This window comes from Dromaius novaehollandiae, chromosome 18, assembly GCF_036370855.1.
Source record: "Dromaius novaehollandiae isolate bDroNov1 chromosome 18, bDroNov1.hap1, whole genome shotgun sequence".
Classification (NCBI taxonomy): Eukaryota; Metazoa; Chordata; class Aves; order Casuariiformes; family Dromaiidae; genus Dromaius; species Dromaius novaehollandiae.
This window is the reverse complement of record NC_088115.1, coordinates 6867228-6884986: the sequence shown is the minus strand read 5'-3', so window position 1 is coordinate 6884986 and position 17759 is coordinate 6867228. Positions and strand designations below refer to the sequence as shown.

General features: G+C 45.5%; 1 protein-coding gene across 5 annotated transcripts in view; it reads right to left on the bottom strand.

Moving 5' to 3' along the window:
- GAS7 (growth arrest specific 7) overlaps nucleotides 1-17759 on the bottom strand; it is a 112973-nt gene that overhangs the window by 69905 nt on the left and 25309 nt on the right. For 2 of the 5 annotated variants that reach the window (XM_026113203.2, XM_026113205.2), the window contains exon 2: nucleotides 2495-2618. In XM_026113203.2, the coding sequence (XP_025968988.2) occupies nucleotides 2495-2618 (124 nt within the window). Of the gene's footprint in view, nucleotides 1-2494; nucleotides 2619-6410; nucleotides 6537-17759 lie in introns of those variants that run through there. The other 3 variants (XM_026113206.2, XM_026113207.2, XM_026113204.2) reach the window with 3 other exon arrangements.

The following is a 17759-nucleotide window of genomic DNA, read 5'->3' as shown; positions in this document are numbered from 1 at the left end:
ACTGTATGGCCCAGAAGGCCCAACCTTGTGGCACAGTCAGGGAAGAAAGTGCATATCCAGCAAGAGACTGGACAAGCTGCCAATGGATAGTCCCGCACTAGCAGGTTTTGTAGGGACAAAGGTCACAGCCAATTAGTCAAATTTAATCAAAGCAGTGCCCGGATAGCTGCTCACTCCAGTGCTGAATGAGGCTTCATCACACATTTCAACAGAAAGCTCTGGCGGTTGCATACAGCTTCTGCTTTGTCTGAGGTCTAAATGACACCCATAGGTGACACTTCCTTTGCACATAACTCACTTTGAGGAAGCACAGGCATTTGGGATGTGAATCTGACAGTACAATACAGCAGCAAAACTCCTAAGCAAAATCATCAACCCAATAGACTAGCAAAAAGCAATAACCACACAGCTAGAAAACTTCCAAGCAGCAGGGTATTCTAACTGAGCAGACTGAGAAAAACTGAGCTGGCTGGGAACAAAAGCTCAACTGGAGGCATGGAGGGGCCAGAGTGCCCCTACAGATGCTGTAAGAGAAGTCTGTAGTCACACAGAAGAGTACAGACCTCTTAGAAGGTTTGGCGTGGGGCTCAAAAATGCGTGATTCCTGAGTCCAGCACAAGAAACAAGAACAAGCCTAACTTTAATGCCAGTTGGCCTTGAGACTCCTCTGGTGAGGAACTTTGGACCTCCAAAGTTATTTATGTTTTTTATCCAATGATCTAAACATAACATGAGTAAGTAGTCCCTAAAACAAGAACCAGAACCCAGAAATCTCCCTTCCACTCTCTCTTATATTATCTGTTACTCTGAGAACTACATTCCCTGCTGCACAGTAATCTAGTTGCAGTAGGTGATATGTTAAACAGAGGTGGTTTGGGAATTCTCCTGAGGAGGGTTAGTTGGAAATGATTTCTGGGAGTCTCTAATCTAACTGCTTACTCTAAGGAGGATCACTGCCAACAACAGATCAGGTCAGCCACAACTTTGTCTAGCCAAGTCCTGAAAACCTCCAAGGATGGAGATCCCACAGCCTCCGTGGTCAATTTGTTCTAGTGCTATCCTTCCTTCCTAGTGAAAATTGTTTCCCTGTTATCTGACCAGAACCTCCCAAGCTGCAATATGTGGCTATTGTCCGTTGTTATATTGTCTGCTGCTATTGTGAGGATGGTAATAAACTGTCTGAGATTATGGAGAAACTGTGTCCAGGTCATCTCCTTTTATGGATTAGGACGTCATTAACTAGAGCGTTTGTCACACAAAAAACAGGCTCTAACTCTTAGTGTTTTTAACTGATCTCAAGCCAATACGTGTAAGTAAGGGCCTGTCACCATGCTGGCCCAGGACTGAGTTTAACCACCTCCTCATTCATCTCTGAATTGCAATGGGAATGAGGTATCTAGCTTCTACTGATCTTCTCAGCCAGCACAGGGGATGCTGCCAATGAGCCAGGGTACACTGTGCTTCAAAATGAAGGCTGTGTTTAATGACAATGTGCCTTCTGGAGGGTCCTAGGAGACCTCAGCGCATGAAACCGAGGTAAATATTTACTCAGCAGAATTCATGGGGAGAGATTCTCGGCCAAAGGATCAAAAATAGTCCCTGAGTATTCTGTGAGGTCTGTAGTGACATTCCATGGCTCTCCTTGCCCTCACAGTGAGTCAGAAAGGAGACGGCTAGTGGTAATTTCTGACAGCTTTGACCACATTGTGAATACAGTGAGTTCTTGCAGTCCTTTCCTCCCTTGTCCCCATTTCTGCCATTCTTTCTGTGTAAGAAATCTGGTTTTGCTGGTCACAAGTCTGTTTTGCAACATTGTTGTGATCTCGTGACCAGAAAAACAGGTAGACACAATGTCTTAAGTAGGTGGAAAGTGATACTGGTTTGGCAGGTCTTGAGCAGCTGATAAGGCTGTGAGTTAAGCCTGCTTCTCTACTAGCAAGACAGTGAATAAAAGACAGAAATATACACAGTCTATCTTTGATGTCCTATTACACATGCTTTTCTTATTTTTTTCTCGAGGAGCAAGCTGACTTTGACTTGATCAACAAATTTGATCCTTTACAAATAAATATTTTTGTTTTCCCCTAAAGGTGCATTAGCAATACCTGACAGTCTGTCAGACAGCTTTACATATATGTACACATATAGACATAAGTATCACCAGCTAAAGGAAAAAGAAATAAAGAAAGTGGTTAATATTAAATCCTTATAGTGTTTTATACTGGAAATGCTTTGTTGGAGGGGTTGTTTCCTCTTTTTATTCTTTATCTTTCCTAAAAGCAACCCATGTCTTTTAATGGTCAGGATTAAGAGAGCAAAGGATCTGAAGACTAAATCTTGTTATAATTATTTTCTTTTATGTGATGGCAGTATCATGTTAATTCCTTTGACTCCTTGGGCCCCCTTACCATCAAAATTAACTTGAGAGACAATTTACTGCAGCAGATTTGGACTGCTAAAATGGTGCATTTACTGAACCCCCACTCACACTCACCATTCGTGAAGGTGTTCACGTAGTATCTGCGGCCCTGGGGAGACATATAGCTCTGCCAGCCGGGGGGAAGATGGCAGTTCAAAGCATCTTCTCCTGGCTGAGGAGTTGCCTTTCTGGGTTTCTGCTGGGAAAAAACAACAGAGACCTATTAGATCAGCATCTAGATAACGTAAAATCTAGCCAGACACATACCTGAAAAAGGACCATGTGGTTTGGCATTCTAGAGGCTGTAACACAACCAAAGACTTTCAGTTAATTTCTCCCCCCATCTTCCCGCTACAAGGAGTGTTCTGCCTTCATGCAGAACATGATTTACCTCCTAGCATCCTACCTTGGAGAACTGGGTACACAGAATATCCTTTGGGAGAGAAAAGAAGCCCTTCTGTATTTACTGTTCCATGTGCACAATTGTCAAGTATCTGAGAAGGAAAGATATGCATATGGTACTCATTTACTTCCACGTTGACATACTAGGGGGTCCAACACTGGCCATGGAGGTGCTGCCCTTATTTATTTTATGGGGGCACTATCACCTTCAGACACTGTCAAGAAGAAACACTGCAGAGCCGTGTTGCTTATAGGAACCACACTGTAGTAAATGTATCAGCATGCTGATTACAATGAATGTAACTGTCAGTGCACACCTCACTGATCCAGATGTAATCTAAATCCATATCATCCAGATACAGGACAATACCTGTATCTGGATATCATTCAGATCATTAGGATCCAGATTATTAGATTATCCAAATCATTAGCAATAGCAGGAGATGAGCATCCTGCTGTCACCCGCTTTCCAAGCACATGCAGAACTGCTGTCAGGGCTCTAGTGCCACCTCAGCTGTGCATCTCTTCACCCACTCAGTTGCATGCCTGAGTCTACTGGGGTTCAAGCTGCAAGGAAAAGACAGAGTTGAAGCTGAAGTGGGGCAAGTAATTGTCCGTGCTACACTCTAATGCCTGAACTATTTCCACCTCTTTTAGCCATCTCCAGTGGTTTCTTCGTAGGTAGGGATTTACAAAAGCTGCTTGATGTTAGAATGGCAAAGAGGGTTTCATCCCAAAGGAGGCATGAAACCCTGTCTTGTCCCTTCAACCAGGGATACTGAATGAGGGAAAAGTTCTGGGAAAATATGATGCATGGCCAAAGACTGCCAGCTGCAAACTCACTGGGCTACAGCTATGAACCCAGCAGCCTCCTCATGGCTTACATCCAGAGAGCATCACTTTGCCTTTCCACATTCCCTAGAGCAAACCAGGCATGCATTTTACTGATATTTTTGTTTGTTTGTTTGTTTATTAGCATTGCCTTCAAAGGAGGTAATAGAAAAGAACAAGGAAAAATGTGTGAAATGGAATTATTTATTCCATGGAAGCAAATCTCTATCCAGGAAATGCCTTCAGACACTGCGGGGAACAGGTTTCAAGTGACCGCACTAAATTCATAAACAGCCACATCCAGTTGATGGGCACAGTTTCAGTATCTGGCTGCATATAATCTTCAAACATTGACAGACATACGAATAGTACTGTCAGATATCTACCTTTGATGTATCCTTCTCCAAGTCAGATTCCAAATCTCTGTTCCTTGTGTTCCCTGAATAAAAGGGTCATTTAATGGTTTTGGAGCCACAAGTCTATTTTATATTTCTCTGGTTTGAGAAAACTTTGATCATAGTGACTCTTACAGGGCAGTGAACTCAGTAATGATCTTGCGTTAGTGCCTCATCCGGCATGGTTGCACAGACAGGTTACAGGCTATCTGCAAGGCAGTCATACGTACCCAAGGCCAGTGGGAGATGAATACTACCTCACTAGTGCACGACAGATAGAGCCTGTTCTGATTCAGATTTTAGCTCCTCTCTTTGAGCAGAGACACACAGCCTGGGAGACTCAGCTGGGCCAACATGAATTTGACAAGTTAGGGAGAAACTCAGGTACTGTATATGGAATACCGTAGTGTGTATGAGTCAAATTTGTATTTTGTGTGCCAATGGCTAGCAGCGTGGTATGCAGCACTAATCAGTAGGTCTTCCCAATCTATTCATTTCCCATGTTTCTGCTCTCTAAGGTTTAATCAAATCAGTTTATAGTCACAGTCACTCTGCTATACACGTGAGACCTCAGAAGCTTTCACAGTTTATGTTGCTACTCAACATTTAATTTTTGATGATCTTGGGTTAGGATACAAGGGAAAACTTCTCTTACACATTAGTCTGCTCCAAGGCAAATTTCCCCATCATTGCTACTGCTTAGAAATGTACTAAATCAAATCCTTGTCTTACTGAAGCTGGCACAGCCTCACCTACTCTTCTGTGATCACAGGGGCAGGATCCCCCCATGCATGCCATTGAAACACCTCTCTGTCTAGTACACCTTTCCCTGAAAAATCTAATTCCTACTAATGAAAACCTAAATCTCATAGAATATGACAGGGAAATTAAATTACCCCAGTTTTCTCTCTGGATTATTTGAGTTCTTCCCCAGCATCATGGTGTTTACAGAAGTGTCTTGTATCACTATGTAATGCCGCTTCTAGCACAGTTAATGACCCCCATTATTGTTTGCAAAAGCATACTGAAGAAAATAAAAATTCCACCATGCAGAGGTATACCAACTCCTAAAGCATTCAGCAGTAGGTTGGGACCTTTAGATCCATTGCATACATCTCTGGTCTTGAAGTAGTAACTGATAGTTACAGCAGACTATATATTCTGTGCAAAATGACCCCATAAAGGGGAATCTAGATTTTCAAATCTTGGGTTCTGTTCCAGAATATAGAAGTTACACAGTTTCACACACTTACTACACACTCATCTGTTCTGTCTTTAACACCTTCTTTCCTTCCAGAGCTGGAATCACACCTATCCTTGCTCACCATCATTCTTAATATGGTCCTATAGTGATCCCATGTAGGAAGTATATAATGCATTTCAGTCAAGACTAAGTTTAGCTGATTTTGGGGACTCACGTTACTTCATTCAACACTATCAGCCTCAATACCCTGCAAGCACAGATATCAACTGGTTTGCTTAAGAGAAGCTCCGCAATTGCCCAAACGTCCTTTGAGTCACCTTTTCAGAGTTGTTTCAAGTTTCCTTGATGAACCACAAGAAAAGCAGAGGTCTGTTACAGACAGGTTCTGGTTCCTTATACAAAGGCTATGCTAAGAGTCGGATGTAGATAGTATAGAGTAGACATTACTGTGCACAACAGCAAGAGTTGGATGGAAATGGCATACAGGCCAAATTTAAGTCAGTGTATAGCTAACCCCCTGTCAAGACACATATCACTTCAGAAAAGCACACAGGGATTTTATTTTGGAGTTAATAATATTTCTACTTTTGCTTCTGATTCTGCCAATAACACAGTGCAGAGAGCACAACAGTCCCTGTGAATGATGGTCAAGAGGACTGATCATAAAGCAAACTACATCACTGTCCAAAAAGACAAGACAGAGAAGGAGGCCAGGAGACAGGAAGCAACTGGCAGATGGTGTGTAAGAGCACAGCTCCAAAGCTGGCACTGCACAGCTCACACAGGCTTCAAATCCTCTCCCCAAACCCAGCTCTCATCAGGATACACCCTGTTCCCCTGCTGCATGTGACAAGAAAAGAGAGGCACTTCTGCTTACACACATCTTCCTTAGATGGCTTGGCAAGACTGTATTATTACTTTGATCTCTTGTTCCTATTTTTGGAAGAATAATTGCCAGGATAGTTTTTGAGAACTGTAAATCACAACTGAGGGCCGTCTACATGGAAAGGAGGTTTCATTATTAGCAGACAGTCTTACAAACCAGTAGACAAAGACAGAACAGCAGACAATGACTGGAAGTTGAAAATAGAGAGACTCAGATTGAAAAGAAAGTCTCATCTGTTAATCATGAGGATAATTAATGACTGGAGTGGCTTACCAAGGGGCTCTTCACTTCTTGGAGTTTCTCCATCAAGATTAAGTGCTTCTCTCTGAAAGATCTGCTATATTCCAATCAGAGAAAAAGATGGGACCCTGGAATTCCTTGATCTGCACTGCACAGAAGCTCAGACTGGGTGGTCTAGTAATCCTTTCTGGTTTTCAAATCTTGAAACACTAGTAGTGCCTTTGAGCTAGGAGAAACACGCCACTCCCCTTGCTGTCATTTCTGGGAGTGTCACCAGCTCTGCAGAGTGCTAGGCAGACAAAATGTGGACCTGAAAGGAACATCTGCAACTCGCTGTTGAGGAAACAGGAAATTTGAACAATGTAAGCAGAGAAGAGAATGTGAGACCCTGGTGCCTACATGTGTAATTGCCACCTGGAAAAGGGACCAAAATATATCTCAAAACTTCCAAAATCAAGAACACAAGCACCTCCTTTCTATTAGATTTCCTGAGATCAAAAGTTCACATAGCAAGAGTACATAAAGGGGTACACAAGAGCCAACAGCCCAGCAGGACTCATTCTCCACATCAAGCCATGGGTTTACTTTGCTGCCTGTAGAGAGATACAGGCAGGAGTCCCCCCATATACAACTACAAACAAGCAGCAAATGCATAAGGAATCTCAAAGACGAGTGGACACTGGAGTTCTTGGAACACCCAACAATCCATGAGAGAGCTAGCAATGACGAGAAAAAACAAAAACAAAAAACAAACAAACAAACAAACAAAACTGGCAGATCAACGGGGTCAACCCACCTAGCCCAGGACTGCAGCACTGACAGAAAGAGAAGGATATGCTGTTCAGGGCAGTGCACATGAACCTCACTACTGTTCGTGACCCACTACCCCAGCATCCAGAGTCATTGGATTAGGGGTGTCAGGAACGGGAAGACAATCGTTGTTGTCAGGGCAGCTGCACCTCAGCATCATAACCTACCCAGAGGCCATGCTCCTGACCAGAGATCAGCCTCTCATGACGTTCTCAGCTGTTACACACGGATTATCTAGAAATGTTTCTAAAGAGAATGACAATGGGGCCAGACATCCCACTCCATGCAAAAAAGCAATGGCCTGCATGCCACAGCCCTGGCCACTTTCTGTCAGACTGAGCCACCTCAGAGCAGGGTGTGCATGTCAAGCAGGGAGACACTAGCACACTGGTACTGGGGCTTTCTCTCCCACCCTAGCTCTTATGTCTTTCTGTCTATGTTTTTTTTTTCTTTCTCTCTCCTTGATCAAGTTAGCAGCAGCCCAGCTCACTGTTTCTTTGCAGGCCACCTTGCAATTTGATCTCCTCCCAACATGAGAGAAAAAGAAAGTCAAAAGAGGTTTTATGTAGCAAAGAGCAACAAGAGCGAAGAGCCCGCAGACCTCAGTCCATCCCATGCTTGCTGACCTGGTGAGATGAGTTCAGCCTTGCTCAATAGAGGAAAATCACTTCCCATTTTCAAACTGCAGGAAATCCCCTTCCCCCTTCAAAGGGAGATTCTGGGGAGGAAACATCTGTGCACTTAAAAGCCTGAGCTCCCTGAAGATGTGTTAGCTCACATCACACTGTGGCAGTGTGCAGGCCAGGAGCTCTCCCAGATATACAACCCAATGTAAAGCAAAACAATCCCCAAACCACAAATACAGGCCATGAGTAACCTGATCTAACCTTGAGCAGGGGGTTGTATCAGAGACCTCCAAAAATCCCTTCCAGTTTAAATTGTTCTATGATTTTATGATCCTATTTCAACAAAGCACCCAGCGTGGAGCAAATTAATAGGATGTGTCTAGCTGTGAGAAAGATCTGATTCAAACACAGTCTCCATACACTTACCTGCTGTTGCCACTTGCTCAGTCTCACGTGGACTACCATTGCAGACCTCATAGCAAAGAAAGGCTGCAAAGTCCAGCTAGGTCTCTCCCCTGCAGTATCCTGCCCAGCACAAGAGGATCACTAGTAACAGTGAAAATTAGACAAAAAGTGCAGGGAAACTCCCTGCAAGAGGCAGTGTGAGGACACAGAAGGGAAAAAATGCCACAAAGTGAACCAGCACTAGAACAATCCTGTCCTGAAGCAAAAAGTCTGCCCTGTACTGACATTAGTGGGTTGATGTTTTCCCCCTATCTGGAGTTTTCATAAATAAATACATAACTTGGCAAAGGCTACCTAGAGTCTGTGGAACTGGGTATGTGGTTACTCAGGAGTGTGAAACAAAAGTAGGACAGAAATGATGCAGTCAGAAAACCAGGGTGTGTGTCTGAATGCAGCAGATGCTGGAAACTGGATTTGCTAGCGACAGAAGTCTACAGAAAACCCTAGGAGACAGGGATGCCAGCACTGACTCCTGCACCCATCTTGGGCTTGGCATGAAGATCCCAGCACTGAGCAGCACCCCGACACCCTCCCCAAGCTGGGCACTGGCATCCCAGTATTATATCATACCCTTACACATCCTGGAGCCCAGTATCCGGACCCTAGCAAAGGGGAATGCCCAACAGTCTCTGAAACCCTCCAGCATTACCAGCAGTCTCTCTCTCTAGTACTTCAAGTCATTTTGTATTTTCTCTGTTTTTATGCAATCTTTCTTGCTCAACATTTGGTTTCCATGGTGTCACATACACTGTGTGAAACAGATTTATATTTAGAAAGTGGAACGAGTCATATGACCTCTCCCAGTTGTTATGGCAACCAAGACAACTCCTGGTTCAGCTGAATGTGATGGCACACGGCTGTTCGGGCTAAGTTGCCCTCCCTGGGTGGCCCTACGGGTACTGGAAACAGTCTTACACCTGTGCCAAATGTTTGAGCGTCTCCAAGTCCTGCTTGCCCCGGCAGGCTGGAGCCATAAGGCTGTGCTGAGGTATGCCCAGCACAGCACTCCCTGCTGCAGCCCCCTCCAAAGCCAGCCTAAGAGGACAGCTGTCATTTCTGCCAGCCTCAAAAATCCCCCTGCCCTGATAACTCTACTCCTTGCCACCCCAAATTCTTCTTCTTCCCTTTGATGCTACATCTGCCACCTTCCTACCAGTCTGTCTCTGCACAACCACAGTTGTGACACTCTACTGGAGGACCAAGTAGCCCCTTATTCACAGATCTCTACCCTGGGGCGAACTCTCCTGCAGCTCTGCACACCCATATTTTCCATTTTGGTCTGAAATGCAGCATTCACATTCATGCTTCCCATCCAAGCTGCCTGCTCTATATTCCCATCCCCAGTGTAGGCCTGCTCCCCCAGCCAGACTCACAGTTGACAAAATCCTCACTCATCAGCCACCCGAGTCCCAGCTGTGGTGCAGACACGTGCCCAGGACTTTGTTCCAAGGTAATAACCACTGAACAGCCCTGTGCTTGCAGAGAATTGGCTTTCTGGGATTGGTACGCTTGGATCTGCCAGTACCCTAAACTTGGGAAAAGCAAATTGTTTCTGACAGATATACACTAGCTCAAGCCAGAGATACAGGCTGGGTGATGTTTTCTGGGTCAGTGCCATTTGGGAGAACAGAATGGATGAGAAGAGAAACTCTTTGGTCCAAGAATCCCTCCTAAACCTCTTCAAAATAGGTGCTGTCAAGCCAGAGCTGACAAATCCAAGTAACTCAAGTGCTGCTCCATCCTCTCTCTTCCTTCCCAACGTGTCTGGTGCGCGAGGCCCTACGAGGGGGCCAAAATGAGGACATGGAGGGAGATGCTGCAGCAATGCCTGCGCCCTGCAGTGGGTCTCGGGGGACCCACGCAACCAGGCAGGAGGTGGCTCCAGAGAGGCACCGCAGCCTCACTCCAGGCAAAGCAGTAGTGCAAGCACGTACTTGGCAGTGGATATAGACCTTCTTGGCTAAGGACAGGGAAGCTGGCAGGTGTAAGAAGTAGGGCAGATAAGAAAGATGGGGTGTTGGGGAGATTCAGTTTTGGGAAGAGCATGGGAATGGGGCCCTGATTTGAGGAGAATGGTTAGCAAGAGGATAACAGGCTTGTGGCTGGCTCCTGGTCTGGGGAGCAGCAACTGTGGCAGAAGGGCAAGTGCAGTGCACAAAGGAAGAAGCTTGGCTGCTAGCTTTCTTATTTCTTGTTCTGCCTGAGCTCTCAGCGTGCTCCCAAGCACATTTATCACTTTCCTATGCTCCCTTTTCAGCTTGCTCACAACCAATGTTCTATCCTGTGACAGTATTTAGCACTATGTGACAAGAGTGTAGAGTCCTGGCACTGAATTAGCAACCAAGAAAGGGAAAAAAAAGTATCACTCTCATAGCGGGCACCAAAGACCCTGAACAGGCAGATGGGATTGCTATCTGCTCTGAAGAAAGGCTGTCTAGAATATGGTAGCTATGGATACAGCGTATTTCTGTAAGTATAATGAATATATCCACCGAGAGCTCAAGAATCACCCGCTAGGAAAATACATGGCCTTTTGTTTTTCCTTCCTGTGCTAACAGACAGAAACTCATTTTATGGACAAATCTGTCCCCCTGTTTCTTTCGGACAGCTTTGGAATAAGTTTTCCTCCCTCCAGGCTAGTATTATCGAGCTGAGCTATTCATGGAAAGATGATGGCTACTGTGGAACACAAATACAGAATGGGAAAGAGCTTGAGGGTGGTCATACCAGGTAGCAGCAGGGAGCTGGCACTGCTGCATGGAGCTTCTTGAGCGGGACCTGGGGAGGACAAAGGCAGGGCCGTACACACACACAGACACCAAGGATGGTCAACACAAGCAGATTGTTAGGTTATGTGATAAAAGGCTCCACCCTACACACACAAAGGGGCACAGAGGAACAATGACAGCAGCACAGAGGAACAATGGCAGGCGGGTACCCCAATAACCTAATCAGAGGAACAAGGCACCCTGCCCCAGCTCCTCCCAGGGCTGTCTCAGGAGAGCCATCAGCCCCATTGTCTGTGATGAAACCCACCAGGATGAGTCAACGGAAGGGCTCTCTGGATCACCTTACAGATTGAGGGGGCTTACTGAAAATGGGGGTTGGGAAGGGGTATGCTATTTATTATGTGATTCAGGATGTCTAAGGGAGGAAACAAAGGTGGGGGAAGGGAGGGATCAAAGTGGTTTGGGGAGGAACAGCATGGGAAAATAGAGGGATAAGGGAATAAAAAGGACCAGCCCCATGTAAACAGGCAGCTAGTCAGTAGGATTGTCCAGTCATGCCCTGTGCCTGATCAGTGCAGTCTGTCCTGTTCTCTTATTAAACTCCATTTCTAATTATTTCCTGAGTGAGGGGCTCTCTATTCTGAGTGCATGTGTGTATATGGAGATCTATGTGCCAGCAACTGGAGTCAACCATGAGTTACAGGTGTCCATGTGTCTGTGGTGCCAGCAACTACAGCAAGTGAGAGTCTAAGTGCCAGCAACTGGAGTGGGGACCATAAGCCATAGGGACACATGTGTCTGGGGTGCCAGTAACTGGAGAGACCAGAAAGCATGCATACCGTGTGGGTGCATATGTCAGTGTGTGATCACTAGTGAGTATCAATCTGGACTAGACAATAAGTAGAATAAGAGGCTTGAGAGCCAGGTATCGAAGCGGGCATAAGTCTGGGCCAGGTACTGGAGAGACCAGAGGGTCTTCGATTTGGCCACTGGAGGAGCCAGGAGATCTGAGCCAACTACTGGAGAGACAGTAAGGTCTGAAGGTTGACTGAGAGACCCATTTGCATGTGTGTGTCTCTGTGTGAGGCAACTGGAGATGAGAGGATCCAAGGCTCAGCTACTGGGTAGACTGTCTAAAGCCAGTTACTGGCGGGATCCATAGTGTGTGTCTGTGTGTACATTGGTATGCTCAAGGGGGCCGGTGTACAAACAACTGGAGTGGGACTGTGGGCCTCGGGGGCTCATTTGTCCAGGTGTCAGCTCCTGGATGAACTGAGCATCTAAAGCTGGTTACTGGAGGGCTCCACTTCATACACGTCTCTATTTCCCACTAACAGACCTTAAAGTGTTCAGCCAGAAAGTGAAACAGAATGAGGCTGTGGGTGCTGCTTGTCTTTGTGTGAATGCTGAGTGTTTCTGCCTGTGCCGATCTGTGTGGCTGGCCATGTGTATATGTATATGTGCACTGTATATATGTGTTTGTGCATGTGCCTACTGGAAATACATGCTCAGCCTTGCTATTGGCTGGACCTGGTGACACAGAGCTGTAGAAGCCCTGCCTCTATTGGGCTACTGGATTGGGCAATCTCTAATATAGATCACACGTGCTTTCCAGCCCATAGCATTCATTTTTCCAGCTGCTATTGTAAAGGACATTTAGTGGAGGTAGAATAATGCTAGTCCAAAAAACAGCTGAGCAATGAAGACAAGAGATAGCTCACATATGTGCCTGCCCAGTCTTATATCACCAGAGGAAATGGGAGAGCATGACAACATCACCCTGTATTCATTCCATTGTGCAGAAGCTCACCTCTGAAGCATCAGTTTTAAAAAAGCCTTCACACAGTATGTTGATCAGCTGAACTGGAGGACACCAGGTACTGAAGAGAAAGCAGATGGATCTCAGCATCTCCATGCAGCCTTGAAGACACTCATGGGAAGACAGCACACATGCATACCATACAGAAGACAAAAGGCACTGTATGGGCAAGTGCAAGGATGCCAGGTAGACAAAGCTGGTCTATAACTCATTCTTTCCAAAACACAACAGTGTCTAACTTCCTCTCTCAAACTCAGAGCAATCCCCCCTAGCAATCCATTTTTCCTGTAGTAGTGAAGGAATTTATTTGAAATATCTGTAGTCCTTTTTTTTCTTCCCAAAGAGAAACAAAAAAGCTAATACTCTCCCATTCCTCATGTTTTCCTTTCAGCACCGTTGTTTCTTGCTGTTCAGAAGGTCAGTATTTGGCACCTAATTTGTACGCTCGCAGAACTGATGCAGACTGCAGAGGTCTGTGAACAGTTTATCTGTTGGTATACAGCCAGCTCAGGTCAGCAACAAGAAGCACAGAGTGCACTGCACTGTTACCTTCCTGTTATTAGGAAGTGAAGCCATGGTGTCTTCCCACCGTGCTGTTTCAAAATAACAGGATGTAGCCTGCTGGGACAAAGCTGATTGACCAAGAGATTCTGAGCTGACAGTAGCATAGTTGCATGTTTCTGTGCCCAAGCTCTGCACGCTACCTCATACCATTGGCTCGCTGTGATATGACAAGGTTTGACATCAGTTAACTTGAGACACAGCCCCATCTTCTCTAGTTAGGGAGAGAGCTAAGATGTGCCAGATCTTCAACAGGAGTTTAGACCCAGAAATCTACCATAGTCCTGTCCTTGGACAGTTGTATGCGCTGGCTCAGCCAGATCCTAAGAATTCTCTGGGACCTTCTTGGGAAGGAGTTATCAGACCACAGCATGATAGGGTGAGAACGGATAGGAAAAGGTAAAAGCCTGGGGATATGGCATTGCCACCATTTCATGGGCTCTAGGCTGGATGTGACTTGGGCTAGCACTGCCTGGGAGCCAGGAATCCAGCATGGCTTGGCCCTCCACCACTCCCTCAACTCAAGAAAGATGTTCCAGCTCCATCCCTGACATCATCATTTGGTACAAGGCAGAGCCCTATAGCCACAGCTCTCTGAGGGGCTTTGTTGTCCTGAGCAGCCAAGGATAATAGGCCTATTGTTGAGCAAACCTTGTACTATAAGAGTCAAGCCTCATATGCCTAGAGAGTCACAAGGCCTGGTCAGGCCAGCTGCAGCGTTACTGCTTGTCTCTGGTTTGAAATGACATGCTGCCAGGGACAGATCCCCCTCTGAGCAATGTTTGTAGTACATGGCACACCAGGAAGGAATTCAGATGTCAAACAGGCAGCCAGGGAACTGCTCCGCACAGCTTGCTCCCAGTGCTCTGCATTGGGGGAGTAACTGAATGCAGATAAAAACTGAAACTTCCCCCAACCGTCTACATTCAAGGTCTATCCCCTCGCCCTCTGCTGTTTAACTCAGTGTGCCAGGACACAGGTAGCTGGGCTGCCAGCAGTGACTATCATAGTACTGCAAAGTTCTAGCATCAACAGTACTTACAGCTACAGCATGGCAAAGCGAGCAGAGAAGTAATCAGCAGGAGGCTGGAAGAAAGGCAAAGATCTGGGCAGCTTGACCATTTTCTGTGCTCCTGCAACTCTATGAGTACAGCTGGTTTTGAAGAAATGAAACATCTGGGAATAATGCCACATATTTTTATGCAGGGCCTCCAGTCCTTGTGTTACAGGAAAGTTCAGCCTGAATAAGAATCTCTATCTTCTATATGCATTAACGTAACACCCTCTTAACAACCCTGTAACAGACGTCAGGCCGGAACTCCAAGCCTACACATGCTCACCTGAGCGCAGGAATGTGCCCCAGTCTGTCCCAGCCAATGCCAAGAAGCACTGACATGCTTCATGGGATTATACTTAGTTTCAGGGTTGGCTGTTTCACAAGGCTTTGTGGTGAGCTGCAAAGTATGGGCACAAAAACTGGAAGAGGACCCCAAACCATGCAGGCCTTGACAGAGATGTGCCCGTACCATCTCCTTCCAATCACCATCCCCAAACAATCCCACAGGGCTTTTGAAAACAGAGGCCTGGTTTTACCTGAACATAAATGAGAAGAAGTAACTTTTTAAATATGAGAAAACTTGAACAGAAGAGGTTATAAACAAATCTTGTCCCTGTGTTGGTCTTTCAGGTTTGCTCTTAATATAGTATAGTGACTTTCTTCTTTGCACCAAATTTGTACTATCCTATTGGGTTCTTAGAAGTCTCTTTTTTCAGCAGAGGCCTAGCTGGAAGTCTTCCCCTTTTCCTTTCAGCAGGCTCCTAGCTAGGTGGCTGGCTGTTTGCTGACCTCTCTCTCTATCAGCTCTGTCGCACCAGCAGCCAGGACGCGCGCCTTCCTCGAGTGTGCCCTGCAGCTCCCAAGAATGAGAACAACCAGTCCTTCCTCCAGAGCTCTACCTGACCCAGAGCACAGCAGCCAGGTACACAAAAACAGATATCAACCCTCACACTAAGGCAAGAAAAGAATTTCTCCTAGCAACAAAATATTCGTGTGCCAAGTCACACATGCCATTCCGATTACAGTCATTCAGTATTTCACTGGACTTAGAAATTAAAGTGGTGCCACTGAAGGAGCTACTAGTGACAAAGAATCATTTGCTTTCATTGTTTGCACAAAGCTGGGACGCTCTGCTGTTCCACTCCAGCAATGCACTTGGCAAAGCACTTATGAGTAAAAATAAAATAATAACGAGCCAATCTGAAAAAGCTACAAATCACCATACAGGAAAATTGTTCTCTGAAGGGCACAATGTACCCAAATAACTATATGCCACTTACAAGGGGGCTGTGTCAAGGGCATGCCTTTACCTGCTTCATTTCTCATACATCACTATATTTTTTTAACAAACATCATTCTATTGCTGTGCTTTGAAGATTCCTAAACACAATAAAATTATTTTGCAACTACTACTAATTAGTATCTATTCTTTTAGGAAGCAATGGATTCTCCCTAAAATTATACATCCATCTCTCTCTCCTGTGTGCACACACAGATGGCACACCGAAGTAAAGACATTGTACCGTCCATTTCTGCTGCAGTCATCTGTCAAAAATGGCTATTTACAAAAAGAGTTTCTAGCATCAGCTCAAGGGCTGGTGTGTTCTCTTTCTCAAAAGTAGTTAATGAAAGGATACGCTGATATCATCCAAAGGATAATGCAAGTCGGTTGTCTATATTTTTCTTTAACTGGTTTTTTAAAGACTTTAAATACCCTCTCCCTTTTAGAAAGAATGTTGAGAAGCGGCCCCAGAGGACCATATGTTGATGATTTGCATTTCTAATAAGATATTTTTTATTAAAATATTACCTTGAAATCAATGCAATTAAAATAAAATTGGAATAGTTAATTCAGGTTTTCCATTCCTGGCCCTAAGCCTTCAGTAAGGCTACCAACATTCTGGCATATTGGAACTACATTTTCCTGCACTTTAAAATGAAATTTGCTTTCCTCTGTTGCTGTGGTAAACCAGGATTCCCCAGTACAGCCTCCAGGTATCTTTGCAGGCAGCCTGGATAGGGAGGTTTTATTTACAATCATCCTCCAAGTTTCCTGAATGATGCTTTCCTGCAGAGGAAATCTGTTATACAGCCCTGACCTGATATTCCTCGTATTAAATGGCCTCCATGACCAAAACTTCGGGAACCTCTGATGTAGAGAAAACAATGTAATGGCCAAGATACAAAGTGCTGCCAGATGCACATTCCTGCTCACTCCCTCGTAATCTCTCTCAGGCACAGGGAATGTAACTGTTGTTGCCTGTAACACTACAAGTAAAGCTCATTCGAACAGAAACATGATATTTAGTTTTTATTTTTGCTGCTATCGAAAGGTACAATTCTTAAAAACAAGCAAGCAAGCAACCAGCATGAGGAGAAGGCCATTTCCAGGACTTGCCAATGGCAGAGTGAGGCTGCAGCAGCTCTAAATCAGAGCACCCTGCTCACACAGCCCAGAGCGAGCCCTGGCTCTCCGTTAACCCCGTGCACGCCACCCGAGAAGCTGCAGCAAGGCCCATGGACAGGCAGTAACCATTCAGAAGTGAGAACCTCACCAAAGCTGTGCTGTTTTCAAAGGGCTGTTGGTCAGAGATCAGTGCTGGTGTGACAGGCCTTCAAAGGCTGTGCTGTTTTGCAGATACTGCAAAGGGAGCCCACAGTCTCCATTTGAAGGGCAATTCACAATTTCAACAGTCAGAGGCCCCTACAAGCGCCCATCCCTATCCGGTGGGGGGAAGGCAAGGGCAGGAAAAAGAGGACTAGAGGCTTCTGGGGTTTTGTGGTGAAGCGGTAAACACTTGGTTCTCCTTTGCCGTTGGAACGTAGGTATCTGGCCAGAACCTGAGAGGGTGCTTCCTGCAGGGAGACCCTGCTGACACGAGAGCTGCCAGTGTTTGCAATATTTTTCCAGGAGTTCCTTCTCTAAAAATGGAAAGTTTGGGACTGTCTTTCTATCCAAACAAAGCACAGAGGCATCATTAAAACAAAGCCCTCCTTCTCTGCTAGACTCTGACAACTTCAGAGGTCACTCACAGCAAGATGTGCTGAGCATGATCACAAACACTCTGCTTGGCTGCCCTGACACTGCTCCCAGAGAGGTCTAGATAGACCTCAGTCAGGGCTCAGCTCATTAACATATGGTGGGCTCTCAGAGTCACCTGCTGGCACCAAAATATGTTTTATTCATTTAAAAGCTTCTTCCCATCACAGTCCTGGAAAAGTAAAAATATCGTGTGCAAGTAATGCAGCAACATCAGCTGATTCTGAAGACTGCTTCTTTTGTGCAAAGAGCAACGCAGGAATCTCAGCAGTCGG